The 23,825-nt window shown below is 43.6% G+C and overlaps 1 protein-coding gene across 1 annotated transcript in view; it reads right to left on the bottom strand.

Annotated features, from left to right (window-relative positions):
- Positions 1-23,825, bottom strand: part of MCCC2 (methylcrotonyl-CoA carboxylase subunit 2) — a 310,005-nt gene that overhangs the window by 85,059 nt on the left and 201,121 nt on the right. The window contains exon 13 of the mRNA XM_069224200.1: positions 14,116-14,182. Coding sequence (XP_069080301.1) covers positions 14,116-14,182 — 67 coding nt within the window. The remainder of the gene's footprint in view (positions 1-14,115; positions 14,183-23,825) is intronic.

Genomic DNA, 23,825 nt, shown 5'->3' on the forward strand with positions numbered 1-23,825 from the left:
CATTCCAACCGCAGCCAGTGCCAGACACCATGCTGGCGCCAGTTCTGAGGTAACAACCTTATCAACCTATACTTCGGCCAAAATACATCGCTTAAATCCCTGAACTAAGACATGCAACAATCCTATACTCACAGACTGGAAAGGGTCCTGTTTGCTGTCGCTCTTGCAAACTCCCTCTGTATCTCCTAAATCTAGGAGTTAGTGATAACAGGGAACCTAAGGATATCCACAGGAAGGTAAAAGCTGCACTAATAAATATTCAATCACTCCCAAAGCATACCTTAGATATATATAATTTAAGTGCGGAAGAACAACTAGACGTTCTCCTCATAACCGAAACATGGTTAACTGAGGACTCCTCCCTAGATTTACAACTAGCTCTCCCCCCAAAATACGCCTGCCTACATCTAGATTGTGAGGTCAAGAAGTGTTGCCATTGCCTTTATGAAGTATTTAAAATGTACAACATATAAGGTTGAAGACCTAGTGGGTGCGAAAGCTTTGGGGTATGTCTTGTCACCCTCTGCTCAATGCTGCTTCGCAGGACTCCTGCTATACCTCCCACAAGGTTATACTGTTGATTTTCTCAACTCTATTTCCCAAGCACCTGGTCACAAAGTTTTTAGGTATGTGAGCTTCACTGTCTTAGGTGATTTCAACTTTCAGATGGAAAACTCTTCAGACAGCCTAGCGTCTAAACTGTCTGACTCACTTGCGGACGATGATCTTTCAACACCCCTATTGGGTCCCACACATAAAGCAGACCACACTATAGATGTGATATTTTCTACCACCAGATTAGAGTATGGCAGGCCAAAGGAAGTTCTTTGATCAGACCACTGCATACTACCTTTCTCCTGGCCCTGGTCCCACCCCCCCAAAGAATCCAGGGGGGATCCCCCCATAAGAACTGCATCTGGAATAAGGTGAATATATCCCTACTGAAGGATACACTAGATGCCAACAAACCTACAGGAATGGGTGACATAATGCTAGATGAGGTCAGGGTAAATAAATGGCTCACCAAGGCCGCTTTTACAGCTGTCCTAGAAGTCAATGAAAGGACCCTTAGACACAAACAGTCTGCCCGCTGGTTCACAAGGGAATCAGCAGAGGAAAGAAACCACTGGAAAAAGTTGGAACGCCTATGGAGAAGACAATATGATGAAACCGACAAAAGCCAGTACAAAAAGGATCTGAGCACATATCACACTAATCTAAAACTGGCATGTCACACTTTTTATTTCAACACAATTGAGAAAGCAAACAATAACGCAAAGGAAAATTTTAAAATTGTATCAGATTTTACAGGTTCCAAAGGCACTGCACACCTCCCTTGAAATAAGTGCCTCCCTTTTCTCGACTGAGTACATTTTTTTGAAGATAAAATCTTAAAAATCCAGGACAACCTTGCGAATACAAAAAATAATGAACCCATGAGCAATGCTAGTCAACTAACGCCTAGGACACAGGACAAATTGTTGCAGTGTACCCCTCCAACGACCTGGAAAGCTTCTTCACCAGAAACAAATCTGGCTCCCCACTGGATCCTATTGACCCCCCCCCCAAAGTTATGAGGACGTTAGGTAATAGCCTACGCCCTATCTACCAGGATCATCTTACCACCTCTCTTCACTCAGGGATAGTACCCCCTACGTGGAAAAGGGCAAATGTCCTTCCTCTATTTAAAAAAAACGAATGCAGACCCTAAAACACTCTCAAACGTCAGACCCAACTCCTTGCTCCCAGGGTCTCCAAGATTAAAGAAGTTGTAAACACCCAAGCTAATGTCATTCTTGGAAACTTTCAAACTCCTCCACCCTTCACAATCAATCTTCAGCACCCTCCATAGTACGGAGACAGAACTCGTAACTATCACAGACTCCATCCAATTTACGTTGGTCACAATGCCACATTAATCCTGTTAGATCGCTCAGTGGCCTTTGACACAATCTCACATGAGATCCTGCTTCAATACCTTCCCCACATTGGGGTGGAAGGGAAGGCTCTGGCTTTGCTGAGTTCCTTTGTAGAGCACAGGACACAGTCAATATGGCTCAAGCCATTCCTTTCTGGAGCCAAAAGCATGGAGGGCCACAAGGCTCTGCCCTGAGCCCCAAACGTTTTAACATAGAAATGACACCACTAGCATACCTTATCGAATTGGCATCCAGGTGGTCGCCTACACAGATGATAACCAACTTCTGCTGATCTATAATAACAATGATTCTAAGGCCAAAAATAAATGTGCCACTTGTATGGTAGCAGTGATGGGATGGCTCAAAACCAACTCCTGGCAATGCAACCCTCAAATACTGAAGTCCTGCTATTCGGTGTTGAACCCCTTCCCAGGTGGTCAGGGACATGACCTGTCAGCCAGCCAGGAACCTAGGGGTTCTTGTTGACACACAGTTATCCCTTAAACACCAGATCTCAGCTGTGGTCAAATCCACAAGCTGCATTCTAAAGATGCTGAGGAAATTCCCTCAAATGTCTGCCTTGGGAAGCCTAGAAAACACTGGTAGAGGCACTAATCCTGTCCAGGCTGGACTATGCCAATGTTCTGCACATAGGACTTCCAGTATATGTTATCCACAGACTTTAAAAGGTTAAAAAAATAATTAAAAAAACACAGCATCCACCTTTTATTTAACCTCCCCAAACACGCCTTGATCACCCAGTATCATAACCATTTGCACTGTCTATCAGTAAAGAAAAGGTAAATTTTTAAAGCTCCGACAGTGGGACTGGTCGCAAATACTTACATGAAAGGTTGACCACATGCTGTCCTCACAGAGCCCTGCGCTCTCCGTCAGCCTGTGTATTGACCATCCCCTTTACCAAATAAAAGATATGGGGTGGCTCAGCGTGTTCAATTCAGGCTGCTAAATATAGGAACAAACTCCCCTTTCTTCTCAGATGCATATCGGATAAAGAAAAAAAAACATGTTCCACAAAAAATTTTCAACCCAGAAGTTTAAAGGATAATGTGACGACCCTCCTGATGAACTTTTACCTCAGGACTGGGACACTCTCGCAGTAGTTGAATTCTTTATAAACCCATTCATTCATAATAAATATAATAGGAAAATAAGAAATACATCGGAACCATTTGGAGAACTTTAGTGTACAGGACTCACAACTTCTTTAAAACCATGCCACACACTACCCCCCTGTCGGGAACAAATGCACTGTTCAGGCCATGCCAAATTAATTAGACGGAGGAGGATTCAGAGAAACAGACACAAGATAAGAATTATGTGCTATAGTCCACCATAATTTAGAGCATTTGCTAATGTCATAAGAGGACATTAAGAAAGAAACTAGAAATGTGCCCTTTAAGACAGGCAGCAGGGTAACTGCTACAGGTAACATAGCAGGTCTATCTCACCATCGGCAGACTCAGCCAAGACAGTGCACCGTCCCACAATATAACCACACCCACTTTGCCGATTCGCTGAATGAGGTCAACTTGAAGTACATTCTGATACTAGGGTGCTGATTTTGTTCGATGTGTAGTGCAATTCATTATCTCCATTTCCAGTTCGACAGGTTGGCATCTGTGTAATATTTAATAACCTATTTTAATGCTTCCACTTAAGTACTTGTTAGGGAGTTGCCGTTCTGTCAATAACTTAGAAGTGCTTAAATAGCAACCATTAGAAATAGATGCAAATGTGTTGGAAGAGTTATGGAATAGGATCTGTGGAGGTAAAAGCAAAGGGTTTCACTGTTGTGTACATTTTTATGGCCTAACACATAACCAGGCCTTTGAACATAGCTGGGAATAATTCATTCTAAGAGATGCTGCTAGAAAAGCCCAGCTCAGGGAAAGTTTTCTTTTCATAGGATTAGTTTGGCAGATCAGTTAACAAGGTAATCCATTAGCAAATATGGCCAGTATAATATATGTGGAAAAAAGAAGACCAAATATTCGGAACAAACGGTATCTGGGAGAGTAGCCTGCAAAAGATATAGACAATATCTACTATCAATCCCCTTGTAACTGATATTAAAAAGAGACAGCATTACCTGTGCAAGAAAAAGCGCAAAGATTATAGCAAGGCAAAGCTGCATGGTGAAGGAACAGGTCGTGGGCATTCCTTAGAGCTTAACCTTACTAATGTTGAGTTGAATATTGTGAGAAAGTCACCCTTTTAGCATGTTCACCCCTATGTTTCTGACTGATTCTGATGGTAACTGATCCTGACTGTGCCCTGGTCTCTGCTAAACAGGCCCAGGGCAAGAACTCTGAATAAAAGGTTTATGGTCCAATATTATAATTCCAATTGGCAATGACAGACCCCTATAAGTCCCCAGTAGACAATAGGGCAAGGGGGATTCAAACTACCTACATGTCCCTAGAATATAATAGGACAGGGAAATGTAGAGGCACTGTAGATTTTCCAAACTTGAGAGTCACTGCTGTGAGCCAGCTTTCATTTTTAAAGACAGCCCTGCCTTGCAGACTGTCTTTAAAAAGTAAAATGTATGCAAATTCGACTTTGGAATTAAAAGTAGTTCCAAAGTTATAATCTACCTTTTCACATATGTTATCCCCAGGTCTCCCCTAGATGCCCCAGGGATGGGATGGGGTGGGATGCCATGTAACTATAAGCAGGGACATCATTAAGGAAGTTTTATATGCCCTGGTGAGGGAAAAATAGCAGCTTTCATTTTCCCCCATTGTACAAAGTTAGCTCCATAGGCCAAAAAGGAAATATTTTTCCCAAGCATAACATTTACTAGGAAGGAGCTAAAAATGCCATGAAAGGACGACTCCGATGAATGGTAATCATAGATGCAACAACTTGCCATTGTTTAATTTATCACAACTAATACAGAAACACATTCAGAAGATTTTCTTTACTGTAAGCCAAACTCAAGCCTGCTAGAGGCCTCTCCTGATTGGTCAGCCCTAACAGGATTAGCCAGGCTGCTTTGATGAGGTGATAATTGGCCTGCATTTAGCAGAGGTTTATCTGATGGGGGGCTTGGTAGCTGCAGAGGTCAGGCCAGGAAGGGGACTGGGTAAATCAAGCTGAGGTTTCAAAAGGAAGACAGTCAGAAAGGAATGCAGCTGGGCCTGCCCTCTCACCCTGTACCCCACAGATAGATAGTGGACTTAGGAAAGGAATTTGCAGATGTCCAGAGGGGAAAGGTAATGGAAATGAGCTACACCAATGGGTTGGGTTAGCCAGGGTTTGCTCCCCTGGAGGAAAATCATCACCTTAGAATGTTAAACAGCAATGCTTTATGGACAAGAAGATGGCACGCTTTGGAAGAAGTTGTCATGCTTCCAGGTGGCACCCTGCAGCTCATTGGACAAGGATGTCCTCTGACTGTCCCCCAAGATGATTGAATGAAAGTGGCTGATCTGCATTGCAACTCAGATCTGCTGCCTGAAACCACAAGAAGAAGGCCTGATGTTCCTGGCTGGCACTATTGATTTCCAAGCACTAGAAAGCACACTTTTTATTTAATATTTAAAAAAATCATAACTCCAGTTCCCTATATTGGAATTTTGTGGTTTTGGTGTAATTTTAAAGATAACAATATTTACTATTTGGTGTGGGATTTTGTATTGTGTGTTGTGCCTTACTTTGTTACTGTACTGGTGTATTTAAATGCTTTATATGCCTGTCTCCTAAGTAAAGCCTGACAGCTCATTGCCAAGTTACCAGGGGTTACTTTGTGGGACCTTGACTGGACCTAACACTGCTTGGGTGTATTATTGCTTATGGTAGATGTGTACTTGCCTCTACCAATAACCAGCCTCCAACAAATATGTTCAATACTATGGACCTTGCTAGTTTGGAAGGACTAGATGGTAGAAGAAGAAACTTTATTCGGTATGAAAAAATTCATCCATTACAGCAAGATAATCAACCAATACATTATGAAAATACAAATAAAAACCATATGTAATAAAAACACCCATCATAAAAACCTCATTCATAAAAACAGAAAAAGAATAAAAAGAAATCACTCTAAAAATTCTACATTTTTTCGCCAAGTAGTAGCTCCCTTCAGGAATGATCCCAGGCCCTTCCATACCAATACATCTGAGGCCATTTGCAGCCACATAAAAGCAGGACGGTATTCCACGAAACCCTTGTTCCTTAGGAGCGGTAATAAAAATCGAATTCTAAATGGTGCATAAAAAACACAAAAAAGTGTAAAATGGATCAAGGTCTGATGGGACACCCCATCACAGGGGTAGGGTCTAATACATTTTTCCCCATACTGACCTAAGGGGAAGCACAAATAACTTCTAATGATCCCCAAGCGAAATCGAGTTATGAGAGACCTTTCCCTCACATCCTTGATTTCTAAGAGATATCGCTCAGGACCCACCCACATCTTTAGCACAATAAAATCCCTGATCGATTTTTTTCTCCAGAACCTCCCCCTCTCTCTTGGTCTCCTGGATTCTCAGAAAGTTATCCTTAACCCATTTCTTATCATAGCTAGTCAGGTCCTCAGGATAGTCAAACAAATCAGGCCGCCCCAGGTCATGTGCCATCTTCCTTATGTGCAACAGCCAGGGAATATGCTTTACATTATCGCAGGCCAGACAATCCCTTAGGATATCCCTATTAAGAGTGGTATGTTCGTTGCTCCAAACTGAGATCCATAGCAGAAGGGGGGCCAGCTGGGTAGTGTCCTGTACATACTCAAGCTCGAGTTCCAGGTGTAGGCAAAAACCAGGAATATTTTGTCCAACACCCAGAAGCCTTTTACAAAAACGATTTTCTTCCACCATAAGGGCTCGGGTATCCCTAAACCCCCAAAGTGCCGAACCATACAGGAGGACAGGTAGGCATTTCCGCCTATAGATTTCAAGCATGGATTTGATAGGTTTGCTGCCTACCCTAGCCGCAAAGTCAAAGGTTGCACCAACTGTTGATGAAAAAGCACAATCCTTCTTGCAGTACAGGGTTTCCAAGATCCTTTTTCATCAAAAATGACCCCTAAGTATGGGAACTCGTGGACTCTGCTAATAACTTGATCCCCCACCCTTAGCTCCCCCACCCTACTCACAGGTTTACCGCACACCATAAAATGTGATTTCTTAAAGTTTACCTCCAGTCCCAAAGCTGACATAAAGATAACATAAACTCTAACTAATTCTCGGAGACCGTTCATCGTGCGGGCCATAAGGACCGCGTCATCCGCATACGTCAGCACAGGGATATCAATACCCTTCACCTTCGGGACATCCCTGCAGTATTCCATCAGAAAGTCGGACAATCCATTTGTATATAGTAGGAACAAGGTAGGGGCCAAAACACACCCCTGGCGCACACACCTTGAAAGCTTAAAAGCCTCAGAGCATTCCCCATTAGGGCCCACCCTCACATTTGCGATTGTCCCTGAATGGAGATATCGGAGAAGCTCTACAATATCAGGATCCAGCCCTGACTGAATTAGCCTTTTCCATAATAAAGACCGGTTCACTTTATCAAAAGCACAGCTAAGGTCCATAAATGTAAGATAAAGGGTACCTTTCCTAGCCTGGGTGTATTTACCCATCATCATCAGTAAATTGAGACATTGTTCTTGCGTGCCGAGGCCTTCCCTGAAGCCATACTGTTCCCGACTTAGAATATCATTTCCTATCATCCAGGCCTCCAGACGGCCTAGGATAATTCGTCCCAGAATCTTCGCAGAGGAGTCCAGGAGTGATATGGGGCGATAACACTTAGGATCATTACGATCCCCCTTTTTAAACACTGGAACTATACATGCCAGTCTCCAAGAGGCAGGGATACCCACAGTAACAGCTGCATTGAGGACATTTAGGAGAATGGGTGCCCATAACTGAGGGTTAGCTTTATACATGTCCATCGGGATCGAGTCCGGGCCCGGAGCTTTATTATTCGCGCTACTCTGTATTGCATCAATAACCTCCTGTAGTGAAAACCTGATTGCTAGGTTAGGAGCCGCATCATACACGCTCTCCCAAATATTTCTTAGGGGGGTACCATCAAATATTCCACAGAAATGAGTTACCCAGGCCTCCGGGGCGATATTACAGCCAAGGCCCTCAGAGGTTTCTGCCTCAAAGGAGCCTCTATTTACCACCTTCCAAAACAGGCCAGGGTCCTTCAAAGCTGTAGCACGCTCTAACTCTTCCCAAGCTTTATGTTTATATTTTAGCTTACTATCTCTCAGGGCCCTTTTATACCTCATTCTAGCTTCTTTTACGAGAGCCCAGTCTCTAGGGTGAATCTTGGTAGCCATCTTTAAATTTACCCTTGCATCATAGCAGGCTTTGTCGTACCAGCCACATTTGCGTTTGCTAGGGTGGCTGCCAACTGGAAAGAGGCAGTCACTGACTGCTGCATTTACTACTGTTATCGCATCTATAACAGTCAAGGGATTTGGCGCTTCTGTCAGGAGTATTTCCATAAATAGGTGTTAGTTTTCCCCCACAACCCTTCCTACTACTTTTTGAGAGTCTACTTGCTTCCACCCAAGCCTCCTACCCTGATCCCTTGTCTCCACCATTACAGGCCTACCTCGTCCCCGTAAGCGTAGGACCCCAGGGAGTTTAATGGACAGTATAAGGGGATTATGATCGCTAAAGCACTCGCCTAACACTTTACCCCCAATCACCATGCCTCTCATAGGAGGAGAGACAAAAATATAATCAATGGTGGATCCAGACCCTCTTCCCACATAGGTTGGAAGTTGATGGGTGCCTACTGCTTCAATATCATAGAAATTTAAGAGGCCCAACTTCCTGAGTTCCTTTAATAGATCTCTGCCTCTAGGGTCCTGCAGACCATGCGCTGAGTAGTCCTCGCGGTCAGGAATAAAGGGATTAACCACAGTGCTAACCCTGCCCAATTTGGCATTAAAGTCACCCGAGATGATGGCACGAAATTCCAATCCCACCTTCTCCATTCTATATTTCATAACCTTGAGAACGGAGAACAAGGCCCCAATTTGGCACCCCACATCCCACACAGCATTATAAAAGTTGACCAGTAATATATTAAAATGATTAGAGAAGAGTACCCAAAACAGCAATATACCTCGATGGTTGCAGTTAATTTGAAAGGCACCCACTATCTTTGAGAGGCGAATTAGGGTAACCAGGCCACCTTTTGAGCGACCGCCAAGGGACTGCACAGCTGGAATTGCATATCTGTCATACCCATCCCACACAGACAGTCCCTCCGACCAGGTTTCCTGAAGCATGATGACATCATAGTTAGCCACACACCCAACCCAAGCTTGATCCGATAGCTTAGCATCATAGCCCGCAATGTTCCATGAGATAAGATTACACTGTGTGAGCACCTCTTCTTGTACAGCCAGTGCCTCGGCGCATTGTCAATCCACCCCCTCCAGGGATAGGTTGCTGTTGGTTCTTCTGCTATTTTCCTGCAGGCTAATCTGTCCCAGGGGGAGATTCCTCCCAGAACCAAGAGACACCCCAGTACTCAGACGCATGTGATCGTAGAAATAGCCCAAAGGGACCATACCCATTTTACTTGTTCTACAAACAGGAGGGCGAAAGCTAAAAAGATGCCTTTTAGTCAGGGCAGGATATCTGACGTTTATGATAATACAGTCTTCATTTCCCACCTTATTTTTAGGACCAACCCAGCCAATTCTTCTGGCAAACAGAATGTCCTTGAAGTCTTTACATGAAAAATCACAATTATTGCTCAGCCAGTGGCCAACCTTATTTATGAGTTGGTTGGTAGACTCAGTTGTCCCAGAAACAAGAGCAGGCACATTCGTCAGGACTACCACATAGGGGGCACATGCTGGGGGGAGATCCAAGCAAGCTGAGGAGGGCCTGGCCGTTGGCGGGTTCAAAATATTGTTTTCAGACAGCAGTTGACCACCCCCCTTGGCTGTCACAGAAACCGTCTCAGGCTGCCTCCTGCAGCTAAACATATTGACGGTCCCCTCTGGCCTTACTGAAGACGTTGGTGCAATTGGAGCAGTCTCAACACAGGCACCCTGACCCCCTGAATTTACTGGATTCACCAATAGGTAAGGTGATTTACCCATGGGCCCCAAAGGTCCTCCAGTTACCTCTGGAAGGGACATCTCCTCCCCGGCGCAGGGAAACTTAGTTGAAGCCATACCGTGTCCTCCTTGGCTACCATGCGCACAAATCAGGGATACTATTTTTTCTATGGCTGATAGTTTTGCCACCACGGGAGACAAAATCTCCTGTATAATTTCTCGAAATTTGGTCAGTATACCAGTTGCATCACACCCCAGATGCTGGCCAGGTGCAAGGTCGCTGCTCGCATCCTTAGGGTGCTCCAGGAGAGGTGTTTTCGTCTTGGGTATCAGTTTTTTTTAGGGCTTTTTTTTCCCTTGGAGGGGGACTACATTTTTCCATGGGACAGGCCAGGGGAGAAGATATTAAAAGTCTTTTACTTCTTCTAGAGGGGCCAAGCCCCCCAGAATCCACTATTGACTCGATTATCCCAGCCTGGATAGCCTCCTCTCAGCCAAATCAATCTCCTTTGTAACAACCCCGACTGCTCTTGCAAGAAAGGAGTCTAAAGTGGTGGTACCACAACCCTGTCTGCTACTGCCTCCACCACCCCCCAGAGGACCAGATGAAAGTCCTTTTTTCCTGCCCATTTTCACAATAGTCAAACAAGCAACAGGCAAGACAGACTGATTTAGACTAATTAGGCTTTTTAGAAGACCACTAAAAACAGAGAGGAGGACTTCAGGTTACACGTCGGGGGTTAAATAGATTCAAACAGTCACTCCTTGCTGAGAACGGAAGAGGGGTGGCCCGGCCCAGCCCAGCCTCTTACGGGCGATGACGGGCACAGGACGGGCCCGTGACGGCGGGAGCGCGAAGTTCTTTTAAAGGGCTCCTGCCCCCCTGGTAACTGGTGACGCCTTCAGTAGCAACCAAAGCGCTTCACTTGTTACCTAAATGCTGCCCTCGCTCATCCTGGGGTACTCCTGCCACGATTCCCAGGCCCCATTCCAGTAGTTCTCTTTGAATTCTGATCCTGACTGTGCCCTGGTCTCTGCTAAACAGGCCCAGGGCCAGAACTCTGAATAAAAGGTTTATGGTCCAATATTATAATTCCAATTGGCAATGACAGACCCCTATAAGTCCCCAGTAGACAATAGGGCAAGGGGGATTCAAACTACCTACATGTCCCTAGAATATAATAGGACAGGGAAATGTAGAGGCACTGTAGATTTTCCGAACTTGAGAGTGCACTGCTGTGAGCCTGCTTTCATTTTTAAAGACAGCCCTGCCTTGCAGACTGTCTTTAAAAAGTAAAATGTATGCAAATTCGACTTTGGAATTAAAAGTAGTTCCAAAGTTATAATCTACCTTTTCACATATGTTATCCCCAGGTCTCCCCTAGATGCCCCAGGGATGGGATGGGGTGGGATGCCATGTAACTATAAGCAGGGACATCATTAAGGAAGTTTTATATGCCCTGGTGAGGGAAAAATAGCAGCTTTCATTTTCCCCCATTGTACAAAGTTAGCTCCATAGGCCAAAAAGGAAACATTTTTCCCAAGCATAACATTTACTAGGAAGGAGCTAAAAATGCCATGAAAGGACGACTCCGATGAATGGTAATCATAGATGCAACAACTTGCCATTGTTTAATTTATCACAACTAATACAGAAACACATTCAGAAGATTTTCTTTACTGTAAGCCAAACTCAAGCCTGCTAGAGGCCTCTCCTGATTGGTCAGCCCTAACAGGATTAGCCAGGCTGCTTTGATGAGGTGATAATTGGCCTGCATTTAGCAGAGGTTTATCTGATGGGGGGCTTGGTAGCTGCAGAGGTAATGCCAGGAAGGGGGCTGGGTAAATCAAGCTGAGGTTTCAAAAGGAATACAGTCAGAAAGGAATGCAGCTGGGCCTGCCCTCTCACCCTGTACCCCACAGATACATAATGGACTTAGGAAAGGAATTTGCAGATGTCCAGAGGGGAAAGGTAATGGAAATGAGCTACACCAATGGGTTGGGTTAGCCAGGGTTTGCTCCCCTGGAGGAAAATCCTCACCTTAGAATGTTAAACAGCAATGCTTTATGGACAAGAAGATGGCACACTTTGGAGGAAGTTGTCATGCTTCCAGGTGGCACCCTGCAGCTCATTGGACAAGGATGTCCTCGGACTGTCCCCCAAGATGATTGAATGAAAGTGGCTGATCTGCATTGCAACTCAGATCTGCTGCCTGAAACCACAAGAAGAAGACCTGATGTCCCTGGCTGGCACTATTGATTTCCAAGCACTAGAAAGCACACTTTTTGTTTAATATTTAAAAAAATCATAACTCCAGTTCCCTATATTGGAATTTTGTGGTTTTGGTGTAATTTTAAAGATAACAATATTTACTATTTGGTGTGGGATTTTGTATTGTGTGTTGTGCCTTACTTTTTTACTGTACTGGTGTATTTAAATGCTTTATATGCCTGTCTCCTAAGTAAAGCCTGACAGCTCATTGCCAAGTTACCAGGGGTTGAGCCAGGGGTTACTTTGTGGGACCTTGACTGGACCTAACACTGCTTGGGTGTATTATTGCTTATGGTAGGTGTGTACTTACCTCTACCAATAACCAGCCTCCAACAAATATGTTCAATACTATGGACCTTGCTAGTTTGGAAGGACTAGATGGTATTCATACCACTCTGAAATAAAGAAAATGAACAGTCAGATTTTTCTCCTTTTGTTAAAATAACTTCAGGCCTGATTAAATTTTTAGTGCGTGCACGTAGTCTTGTGTTGTCTGGGTAATTTTATGTCAAGTAACATTTCCAAAATTACTCAAATACTCCACGTGGAGTAATTCGGTACCATCCACTGCAAAAACAGCACAAACAAGTGACACAACTTAAAAAATCAGAACGCAAGTGGCTGCTATATGTCGCCAATTATGTTTTTGTTTTGCTTTTTTGTAGCACAAAATGTGTCCTCTCATCCATAATGGATTCAAGGACACATTTGGTGCCAAAATATACTGTCAAATGTCAGTTTTTATTTTGCATAATTACGCATAGTTTCATGTATTTTTCCAGGAATTACACATTATGCACATTTCACACAACCCTACATAACTTGAAACACTTCAAAATCTATTGCTTCATGAACTTTCCAGGATACAAAAAGTTGTTCCACAAATCGTCTACTCTTGGTGCAATTCTATAAAACGTGTATGCTGTGACACAATCCACATGTAATAATAGATATAACTAGTTTCCCCAGCTTAAATGACCCTAAATCCTTGTTAGTGATGTAAAATAACGCTGGGAACTCCAGCCTTTCTCTGGAGGAAAGTCCTTCAAAAAATAGCACAAGAAAACTGTAGGTAACAGGGATCAAAATTAGCTCATAACAACCGATTTGGGATAAAAATGAAAGCAGTGATATCCATTGAAGGATCTCCACATTTGTGAAGGTAAACTGTTAGTGGAGAAGATGCAAGTATCTCCAATACGTTTGGAGTGATGGGAAGTCTAAAGACAGTTTCTTAAAGGTCGAAAATATCATTCAAGTACTGATTCTTTAGGAAATATGTTAGCCTCCAAAAATAGATTTTACTCCAAACGAACACAGGCATCAAAATCATTAACCTAAAGTCTTTGGTCTGAATGATCTACAGTACATGTGCTCAATGAACTGTGGCAACAAGACTACTGGACGAGCCACAAGCATGTTTTCTGGTGCCACAGAACATGCATAAATCCTATTTCAGATGTTTACTCCTATTTGTGGTTGGCCGCATTTTTCCCGATTGTTCCATTATATGGTTTGAATTAGTAGGACTACATAATTTGTTTATAATGTACTCTTTGTAACGGACAAATTCAGGTGACAAGACCTTGGTTTATACCAAAAAAAGAGTAACAGCCATAAAAAGTGAACTTATCCTGCTGCAAAAACGAGTCACCCATCAATAAGGAAATTATAATTGAAAAGTTATCCAAAGCCCTGTACTCCAATTCAGCTCACCATATCTTTTACATCACAACTGGTTGCAGTAGTATAAGTCTCTAAGTATTAACGGTGGCCATGTGTCTGTCTAAATTAAGGCAACACAGAGCTGGCTGACAGTACAACCGTTACGTAAACAAATACATACGCACCTGTTATGTTCTGTAAGAAAAGCAGGGGAATATTTCTCTGGCAGCATAACTGAACAAAGTGAGTTCCCTGTAAATGGAAGGAAGGTAAATTAATTAAACATGTAATCGCAATGAAACTCGTCTTGATGACCATGTGTTGCCTTTCAGTCTATTTGGACCCTCTTTCTGCTCACAGCCGAAGTCTTTTCTAGAATAATTATCTTGCATTGACAAAGCCAGTAGGTTTGGCTGCTGTACAGTGCAGTCACAAACAGGTCCGGACAGCCTTCCATGCAGACAGAGACCAGCACATATAGAAGGACCTATAGACACAAATTACACACATTCTGGCACCCATGCATGGAGAGTTCAAATATGCAGGCACAACAGTGGATGCAAACATGAACACCTGCATAGAGGCCAAGTGACCTCATGTCATGCGCAAGAGCCTCAGCCATTCATGGATTTCCAGCCTAAAGGATGTGGCATGCTGTATTTTTAAGGCCATTGATATAATAGTAAAACCAAGACTACAGCTCACAGAATATAAAAAAGCATTCACTAAAAAGGGATAACTGGCTGAAAGTGTCCGAAATAACCTAGCAGCTGTGCACATCCAAAAATCCACCAAGCTCCTATGGATGGAAACTAAAGGAACGCTTTGATGTTTTTTTTTTAACTTGGCTACTGAAGTAGTTTTATTTCTTTCAAATGAATAATTGTGTTTTTGCATTTTGCAGCAGAGCAGGAGTTTACTACATATTTTTACTATTATTTCACTATAGGCTACTATACATTTCGATTGTGTTGTATTAGTATATATTTCACAACATACAATGGTTCCCAAGCAGTAGTGGCCCAAGATAAACTTTTGCTTCTGTTGACGCTCCAGCTCAATTAATGTTAAGGAGGGTAAAGGGAGAACCCTTGGCTCAAATAAATACTCAAAACGCTTAACGAAAAATATGCATAAGAACGTTTACGCCAGTTGGCAGTTTATATATGTATTTAAATGGCAAATAATCATTATAACATTACAGAACGCAAAACGTTAGAACCAGATGCCAAATGTATTTTAAATGGAATATTAGAATGTGCGTTTAAGAAATTAAGTAGCCACAGCACTATAGCAAATAATCAAATTATTAATAACACGCCTGAATACAAAAGGACTGCACAGCATCTATTCCTCTCTAGTGCAATAGCAGAAGGAATAAAATAATAATGTGAGCAACGTCTCTCTCAAATTGAAAAGCAGTTTTAAAGCGTGGAAAGCAAAAATGTCTTACGCCTAAAATGCCTTTATGTCTAAATTAAATGATCTACTGACATAATGCTTACTGTTCCTTTATAATGCTTTGAACAAAGACAGCACCCAATTTCAAGGCATTATACAGCAGAGAAAGGCAGCACTACAATGTTGCTTGCCCAGTAAACCAACGCCGATTTCCAAAATCCCACACAATTTTAATTGGACAAAATATGAAAAATGCAACAAAATACAATGGACTATTCTGCATTATAAACATCGCAACAGATGTTTTAGCCTATAAGCTTGTCATGTTATAAAAGCTCAGCCCTTCAGTCGAGGAAGCTACGGAAAACGTTACTTTACACGTACAGAGAGGGACAGTAGCTGGAGCTGAATTTCAATGATTTTCCGAAAAGCAAATGAAAAACAACCATTGGCACAGCCGATAGGTCTCGCTTTTTGAACCTTATAAGTGTGTCGCCATGGAGTGCATTATCCTGGGTGCTGTGTCACCAGGGATTTATCTTATGCAGCTAGAACCACTGACAAAGCCAACAGTCCTAGTTTCTTTCAGGTGTTATGTCGGCTGTTGTATTGTGTCTGGATGCACATGTGTTTACGCCTCTCCCTTGATTACACAGGCCATGCCCCTCTCAGAGACCCCCCAGTTTACCCATCCTACCTAAAGCCCTGCCGCTAGTACTCAATCGCCTGCCCACTTTGGAGCGCTAGGGAGGTTAACAGTCTGTTAGAAGGGAGAATATTAAATGGCAGTGTGCAGAATGTTGGTTCCTTGGTTGTAGCGCTACACAATGTAACACACAAATCAACCTAGCACGATTAACCCTCAACAGCAAGCGGGACGGGATAATAAAAAAGAAAAACGGGATAATAAAAAAGAAAAAACGGGATAATAAAACAAACGGCGCACGCCACTAGCACAAGGTTGTTGGAATTGTGTGAGACACTCGCACAGCGAAACCATGCTGCCGCCGTGAGCCGTTGCTCATGCCCTTCCCCACGAGGAGCCAGTGACGGACGGAGCAAAGGAAAAGCGGGACGGCGCGCGATGGAATGAAAACAGCATCACTCCTGAGGATCCCTGAACCAAAAGGTTGAATTCAGACCTGGTAGGGACACTATGTTCCCATTCCCAAGTTCATGTAGACACATTAAGTTTGCAAGTGTAGTGCCTGTTAAGGCCAAGATAACAAAATAAACCCTCGAATTTATCAAGACATGAATCAGAGCATTACTACGCACACATCCCGAATTGTTCTGAAACACTGACTATATCCCAGTAATTCTCATCAGGGACAATGGGCACTGCGCTAAGGCACTATGGATGATCTCACCAATGTTTCAGGAAAAACCACTCCCGGCCTCCATACCTTCTCTGGTGGGAACCCAAGTATCCAATCAGTCGTCCCAGTAGCACTTAATACCGATATTTTAGCCCATCCCTAGATGTTCCCAATGCAAGTCAGATGTGAGAAATTAGCAACAGGGGAAACAGGCCTTTGTACAGGATCACATGATGAAGTCCAGTGGGAGAGCCAAGGATTCAACTCAGAGTTCCACAGTCTATGATTGGCATTTTACCCAATACCACCACAATTTCAGGAAGAACCCAGGACCTGAATGCTGCATCACAATAGCCCAATATTTGACCAGTGCTCGCTGGGTTAGGAGGCAGGGGGGGTTTAGAATGACAAACTCTTTAAGAAATGTACGAATTCTGATAAATGTGCAGTTTGTTAATCTACACAAAACATTTGCTACTCTCTGACAGACTGTTATGTGAGTGATTCAATCACTGTTTTCGGGGCTTGCCTCTGACTGGTTACTTCCAGGCAGCTTTGGGCACACATCCATTACTTGTAATGCTCCTAGTCATGGGACTAAGGTAGTCTAGTCGTTGAATTCATTTCTAGCAGCAATGTGTGCAAACTAAAAACCACTGCCTCCAAATTCCAAACATGCCCAGTTATCATTCTCAGAGAAGTAAACTGAGCACAGATCATTGTCTAACACGGTGACACCTCACGTCTAGAGGTGCAGGCACCATTGGTGCAGCAGATGCAGTGGCACCAGGGCACAGAGCTCTAGGGGCCCAATGATCCTGAAAATTGCTGAATGTTACTACCACACCAACAGTAAAAGGGCATTTTCTTTGCCCGCACCAGGGCCCATAGCATCCTGGCTCCTCTACTGTGGGCGTCCACAGCGCTAAGAAGCAGTAGAGTTAGTAAACAGCAAGAGCTTTGTGAAATGCATAGAATTATGACTGCTTATATTGCGGTATCCCCCAGTGGGCAACCAAAGACAGAAGTGTGAGGGTCAGCATTCTTCGCACCTCATGTGTTCCTTGTAGACCTTAGTGGAAAGAAAGCAATAGGGTAAAGGGCACAGTAGGGACACGGTAATAGTAGAGAGGAACAATTATTAGAAGCAAGACGCTTTCCTATAATCAAAAAGGCATACACGCCACAAAAGAAGGGCAGAGGAGAATAAGAACACACTCCCGGCTCCACCACTTGACCACACTGAGTGACCTTGGGCAAAATACTTGGTGTTGCATAAAAAACTGGCTAACCGCCTTGTAAAAGTGCCTCCTGAATTCTGAAGGAGTGAGCAAAGTGAGTGCGGGAAGGGTGCCCAGAAAAACACGTGCCGGCAAGTTAGGCATTCCGCGCAGGAGACCAGACGCTGGAAGTGTGTGCCATGGAGCCATCAGTGACTGGGTGCCCAGAGGGGAAATTAGGACAACAACAACGAGCAAGGGCAAAGGTTGAACAACACAGCAGCAAGTTATAAAAAAACAGTACCTGCATCACAGCGGATGGGGACTAAGCAAGAGGAATTAATCTGTATTTGTCCAGTGCTCCTCAGCTAAGAACGGAAGCGACGTGTCGGCTGCCCGAACCAGTCAGGAGGCAGCAAAGAAGAGCGATACTGGAGTCAATCTATGGTAAGCACCAGACGGGATCAAATTCCTTTTACTAAATACAGCAGGTCTTGCAGACAGCGCATGCGCGCTGTCTAGGCTCGACCTAACTAGGTGTGTACCCAACATTTAAACATTTATTTTCATGATGAGGCCTAGTGCAGCCTTGGTTATGCTAAGTAAACCAAACCTATGTAAAATATAATTGTGCTAAATAAATTAATTTCCCACACTACCATCAGACACTGCTGTGCACAATTACTAAAAAGGCACACAGGCTATTTCAGTATTTGACAAACTGGAATAATTGTTTTAGAGTCAAATTTCAATTATTTTATTCAATCTCTATACAGCAACTCCATAAAAGTGTGCATGGATATAACTCCTACTGACCAATCTTACTTGACTTGTACCTAAGTTAATCATTAATATGTGAGACAAGCGTATACGGAGGAGTCAATGCATATCTCCAATATACAAAGCACTGAGGTTGGCATGTATAACTGCCATAGTAACATTACAAGGATACCTTTCTATTAATACCATCCTGCATTCATAAAGGGTTATGGTACTTCTCCTAAGCTCCCCATACCCATACTGTTCTATAAAAGTCCCACGGCCTCCGGGTTGGAACCATGCTTCTGCTGGGGTATCAATAGCATACCCATTTTTCTGATATATCACTCTTTCTGAGATGGCATCACTTCATCACTCCTTGCCTCAAGTAGTACTGTAGAATTAGAACTCTGAAGTTCAATTGATATTTTTGAATGACCTTTTTGAAGATGAGTCATTTCCAAAACCACTACCAATGAGAATAGCAGAACTCTATTAGCACAGCAGAAGTTCTAAACTTCATTCCTGAAGTATGATATTTGCATGCCTTTACACTCAACCAACCACAAAGGGTGATATTCTTCTACATACTCTTTTCTCATATATCCCCAAAAAAATTGAAGGCCAGAGCCAACATTTAATAAATCAAACCTGAAACTGAAATTGCCACCATTCAAAACCATATCTTAACTATGCAACACAGTGCTTCCACACTCCTGCCTTCTTTGCTATTTATTTTAGGATTGTGATTGCTTAATATGTTGCAGGGAATGCTGCTGTCTGCGTGTCACAATTCACAAACCAACGAACATTTAGACTAGATGTCTCCTTCCACATACAGAGCAGAGCGTGCAACCATCAGCTTTACCCTAGCCTCATTTAGCCTCTGATATAAATTAAGGCCTAGAACGTATAATGCAAATGCAGCAGTTGTGGCTCTACTTAACCTCACAGGTCTATAACTTAATTTTGAGAATTGGGTGCATACTCCCTGAGATCTGATTGCTCTCAAATATCATACAAGACAATTATACTTAATCCAATGAAAGGAAGGCACCCAAATATTTACTTATTGCATGTATTGTTTAAAATATTAAACAGGCTACCAGTAAAGTTCATTCGCAAAGATAACAAGAACATGGTCCCTTATATACCCCTCAGCAGGAGGTGACATGCAGGAAGAAATAAGAACTCCATCTTAGATTGGGAAAGGCACTATAGGAAACAGCAGAAAAGGTACCATCATAGAAAAGGAAACTGATGCATGCAGGAAAGACGAGAACTGAACTCTGTGAAGGAAAGAATATGGCCCCACCAGAGAAGAAGAAGAGGAAAAAAGGAAGAGCCCTAGATCAGGGCACCAGGTAAGTGAAGGGCCGGGGCTGCGTGGACACCCTGTGGCGATTGCCCACACCGCGCGTTGAACGTGGCGAGGCCCGATGCCCAACCCTGGGCCTCCAACTTTGCTGCGGGCAACAATTCATACTGCAGCAGAGGAAAAAGGCCACGGGAAGCCCAACAACCCACAAAATGCACCGCCGACCCCACCAGGGCTCGATCGGAAGACGCCGCGGCCTCCTGTGGTGTTCTCCTTGGTCGAATAGGGGTGCAATGAGGGCTGTCTTGGAGCTGAGTTTCTGCAGAATCCTGACTGGAAGGAGTCAAGTAGGAGGTTCCGTTCCAGATGAGAGGAGAGTTGTTGGTTGACAGCTTTTTCTAATACTCTAGCTGGGAACAGGTGTAGGGAGATCCGTTGATAGTGGTTGAGTTTGCTGGGGTCTGTCAGTGGTTTCCTTAGTAGTACATTGACTTCTAGGGTTTCCGGAAGGTGGCCATGTCAATTGAGGTGTTAAACAGGGAGATGAATACATGGCTGATTCTGGCTTCGCTTAGGTTGAAGATGTGGTGAGGGCATGGGTCTGTTGGGGCTCCAGAGTGGACCAAGTGCATGATGTAGGCAATGTCCTGTGGGATGGGCTGGCTTCACTGGGTTAGTGGGATGTCTGTGGTGGTAGCAGGGAAGTTGTGTTGCTTGAAGAAGTTGGTGGCCCTGGGCTGGGGTTTGAAGTTTCGGTAGATGCTGACAATCTTGTTGTGGAAGAAGTTCGCAAGATTGTCGCAGCGTTCCTATGATGGAGTAATGTTTGTTGCAACTAAGGGAATGGAGAATTCTTCGATGATGTTGAAGAGGTCTTTGCTGATATTAGAGCTTGATTTGATGCATTAAGCTAAGGCCTTTTCTTTGATTCTCTCAACTTTCTGTGGTAGAAGTTGAGAGCTTTCTTGATGATGTTGAAGAGGTCTTTGCTGATACTAGAGCTTGATTTGATTAAGCTAAGGCCTCTTCTTTGATTCTCTCAACTTTCTGTGGTAGAAGTTGAGAGCTTTCTTGACCTTACTGGCATGCCACGTCCTTTCCAATTGTTTACAGTGTCATTTAGCAGTTGTGAGGTCCTCAGTGTACCAGCTAGCCTGCTTGGTGGACCTGCTGTGGGTGTTGCTATCAGTGCAGTTGGTGAAAAAATTGTTGAAGTTTTTGACGTTATGGTCCAAGGTGTTGGAGGAGATGGAGTGGATGGTGTTGAGGGCGTTGGTCATTTGAGACTTTGCTACAGCTGCAGTAGGGGGCAATGGACGGACTGGGGGTGAAGGTCTGTGAGCCTGTGATATTGGAGTGGACAGTCCAGGTGAGTTCTGTGGTGTGGCTGTACCTGATGCGGTAGCTGGAGGTGAAGAAGGGGTCTAGGGAATGGCCTGCAATGTGCGTGGGGTCATGGACAAGTTGGGTGAGTCTGATGTATTTCATGCTGTCAAGAAGTTTGATAGTGTTGATGTCATCGTCATAAACGAGATGGAAATTGAGGTTGTCTTGGAAAATGGAGTTCTTGGGGTCTATGGCGAGGGGGCGATGAAGTTGCAGAAGGCTGGATGTGGACCTGGAGGGCGGTAGGAGAGGGTGCCCCGATGCTGGTTTTGTTGTCTGTTTGGAGTCAGAAGTTGAGGTGTTCCACGGCTGGGTTGATGTTGTCATTTGTGGTGGTGCATTAGATGGACTCCTTGTATATGATGGCGATCCCTACACCAGGTTTGTTGATGTGGTCACAGGGGATGATCTTGTATCCTTTTGGTATTATGGTAGCGATGTCAGGTGTGGAAATGGAGTTGACCCAAGTCTCAATGAGAAAGTGGACTTTGGGTGTGAGGGAGGAGAAGAGGTTCTAAATCTCAGTGGTGTGTTTGCATAGTGAGTGTGTGTTGAGAAGGGCACATGCAAATTGAGGTTTTGGTTCAGGTGGCGTCTGTGGTGTATTCAAGGTGGGTCTGGTTGTTGGGCTGGTGTGTGTGCTGTGGCAGATGAAGTGGCAATGTGTGCAGGCGAAAGGTCAAAATGAAGCTTTGGTCAGCACAGTGTCGAGGGTGTAGAGAGATGATGGTGTATCTTCGGGTGCAGGTAGGCCCGAGGTCGTGGAGCTGGGCATGATACAGGCACGGACTGGAATAGATGGGCTTGCCCTTACTGCGCCTGCTGCAAGTGTCTACTGTGCGGTTCCACTGCACGGATCCACTGCGACCAGCATTAAGTATGGGGTGCATGCAGATTCTGTTTGATGGGAAGAATGGTGAGTAGGAAAACCTGGGCAGGAAAAGCCAGGCGGGAAAAGCTGAGCAGTGGCAGTTTCACTGGATCAGGCTGAAACAAGCAGAAACTGGAGGCCTCAGGCAAGTGGCAAGCTTGGTGTCCACACAGTTGTCAAACACAGTTTCATTCCATCTTTCGATACAAGATTCAATATATACAATTATGACCAGGCAATGCATTTCATTCCCACCATGCGACTTCATCAGGGCAATTATAAGAGCTGCAAATCCATTAGCTGTTTAACATTTATCTCTGTAATTCATTTAGGGCCCGATGTACGACCGTTACAGATTGCTACTCGCAATTCGCGGTTTTTTGCGAGTCACAAACTGTGAGTCGCAATCTGTAGTGTACAACAGTGTGAGACACTGTTAGCCATTCCCTAATGGGTCACAAAAGACCTGCCTCGTTATTATTCATGAGGCAGGTAGCAATTTCTGACCCATTTAGGAATGGCCGCACTGACAGGGATGGTGGCACACATGTCTGTGACTGCTTTTTCAATAATGGATTTTTTTTTTCTTTTTTTTAAATGGAAAAATGGAAAACTGGATGCTTTAAAAAAAAAAAATCTTCATTTTTTCAAAGCAGGCAGTGGTCCGCAGGTCCGCTGTCTCATCTGAAAAAGCAATTTCGCTACCATTTACAAAGGGGAAAGGGTCCGTTAGCGAATGGGTTAACACCAATTTCAAATTGGTGTTAACTGTGATTGCTTTGCATTCACGGTCACAGCAATCATACATGGCCTACGACTCGCAATTAAGAAGGGATGCCCTCGGAACGCCCCTTCCTAATCTGAGTCACAATCCCTATTTTGCGAGTCGGTAACTGGATAGCACCTTGGAAACTAGGACGGTACAATGTACAAGGCCATTTTGCATTCATAAACAGCGTTTTTTGCACCTTGTGACCACAATATTGCGTCGTACATCTGGCCCTTAGTGTTCAAACCGCTCACATTCACGAGAGCAAGCATGCTGGTACATACGACAGGGAATCAATATTTTAAACAATACATGCAATAATTGTTTATTTGGGGGCCTTCCTTTCATTGGACTAAATTAAGGCCTAGTTTAAGGTGCTCAAACCTGAGCATCCAACAACAGGTTGCTGTTACTAGCATGCACTCATGCTCTTCTACAGCTGGCATTAATTTGTATATGTAGGCTTAATTCCTTATCTGTTTCTTTGGAAGGATTTAAAATGCTAGAAAGGTCTACAGCAATCTCTCCGCTATCTATCACTTTTAGACTCTCAAGATGTGAGAGTTGAGTAGCATGTCATCTGTAGTTATTTTACGTCTATCACATTACTGATTTTTGTGTTCATATGAAAGCAGTACTGGTACATTAGATTCAGAGATTCACAAAAATATTTATACAGTACTAATCTTAAATGTGCAGCTACCATTTGCATTGGAATTTGGGAATTTACAAAAATCCTCAACAATAAACATGGAATCCTCAAAAACTGCAGATTGTACTCATGTTGTACATATTATTTCTATATATACACTCCGATTTGCACTCACATGTTCTCCTATCTGAAATATGGTA

Source organism: Pleurodeles waltl, chromosome 1_1, assembly GCF_031143425.1.
Source record: "Pleurodeles waltl isolate 20211129_DDA chromosome 1_1, aPleWal1.hap1.20221129, whole genome shotgun sequence".
NCBI classification, from domain to species: Eukaryota; Metazoa; Chordata; class Amphibia; order Caudata; family Salamandridae; genus Pleurodeles; species Pleurodeles waltl.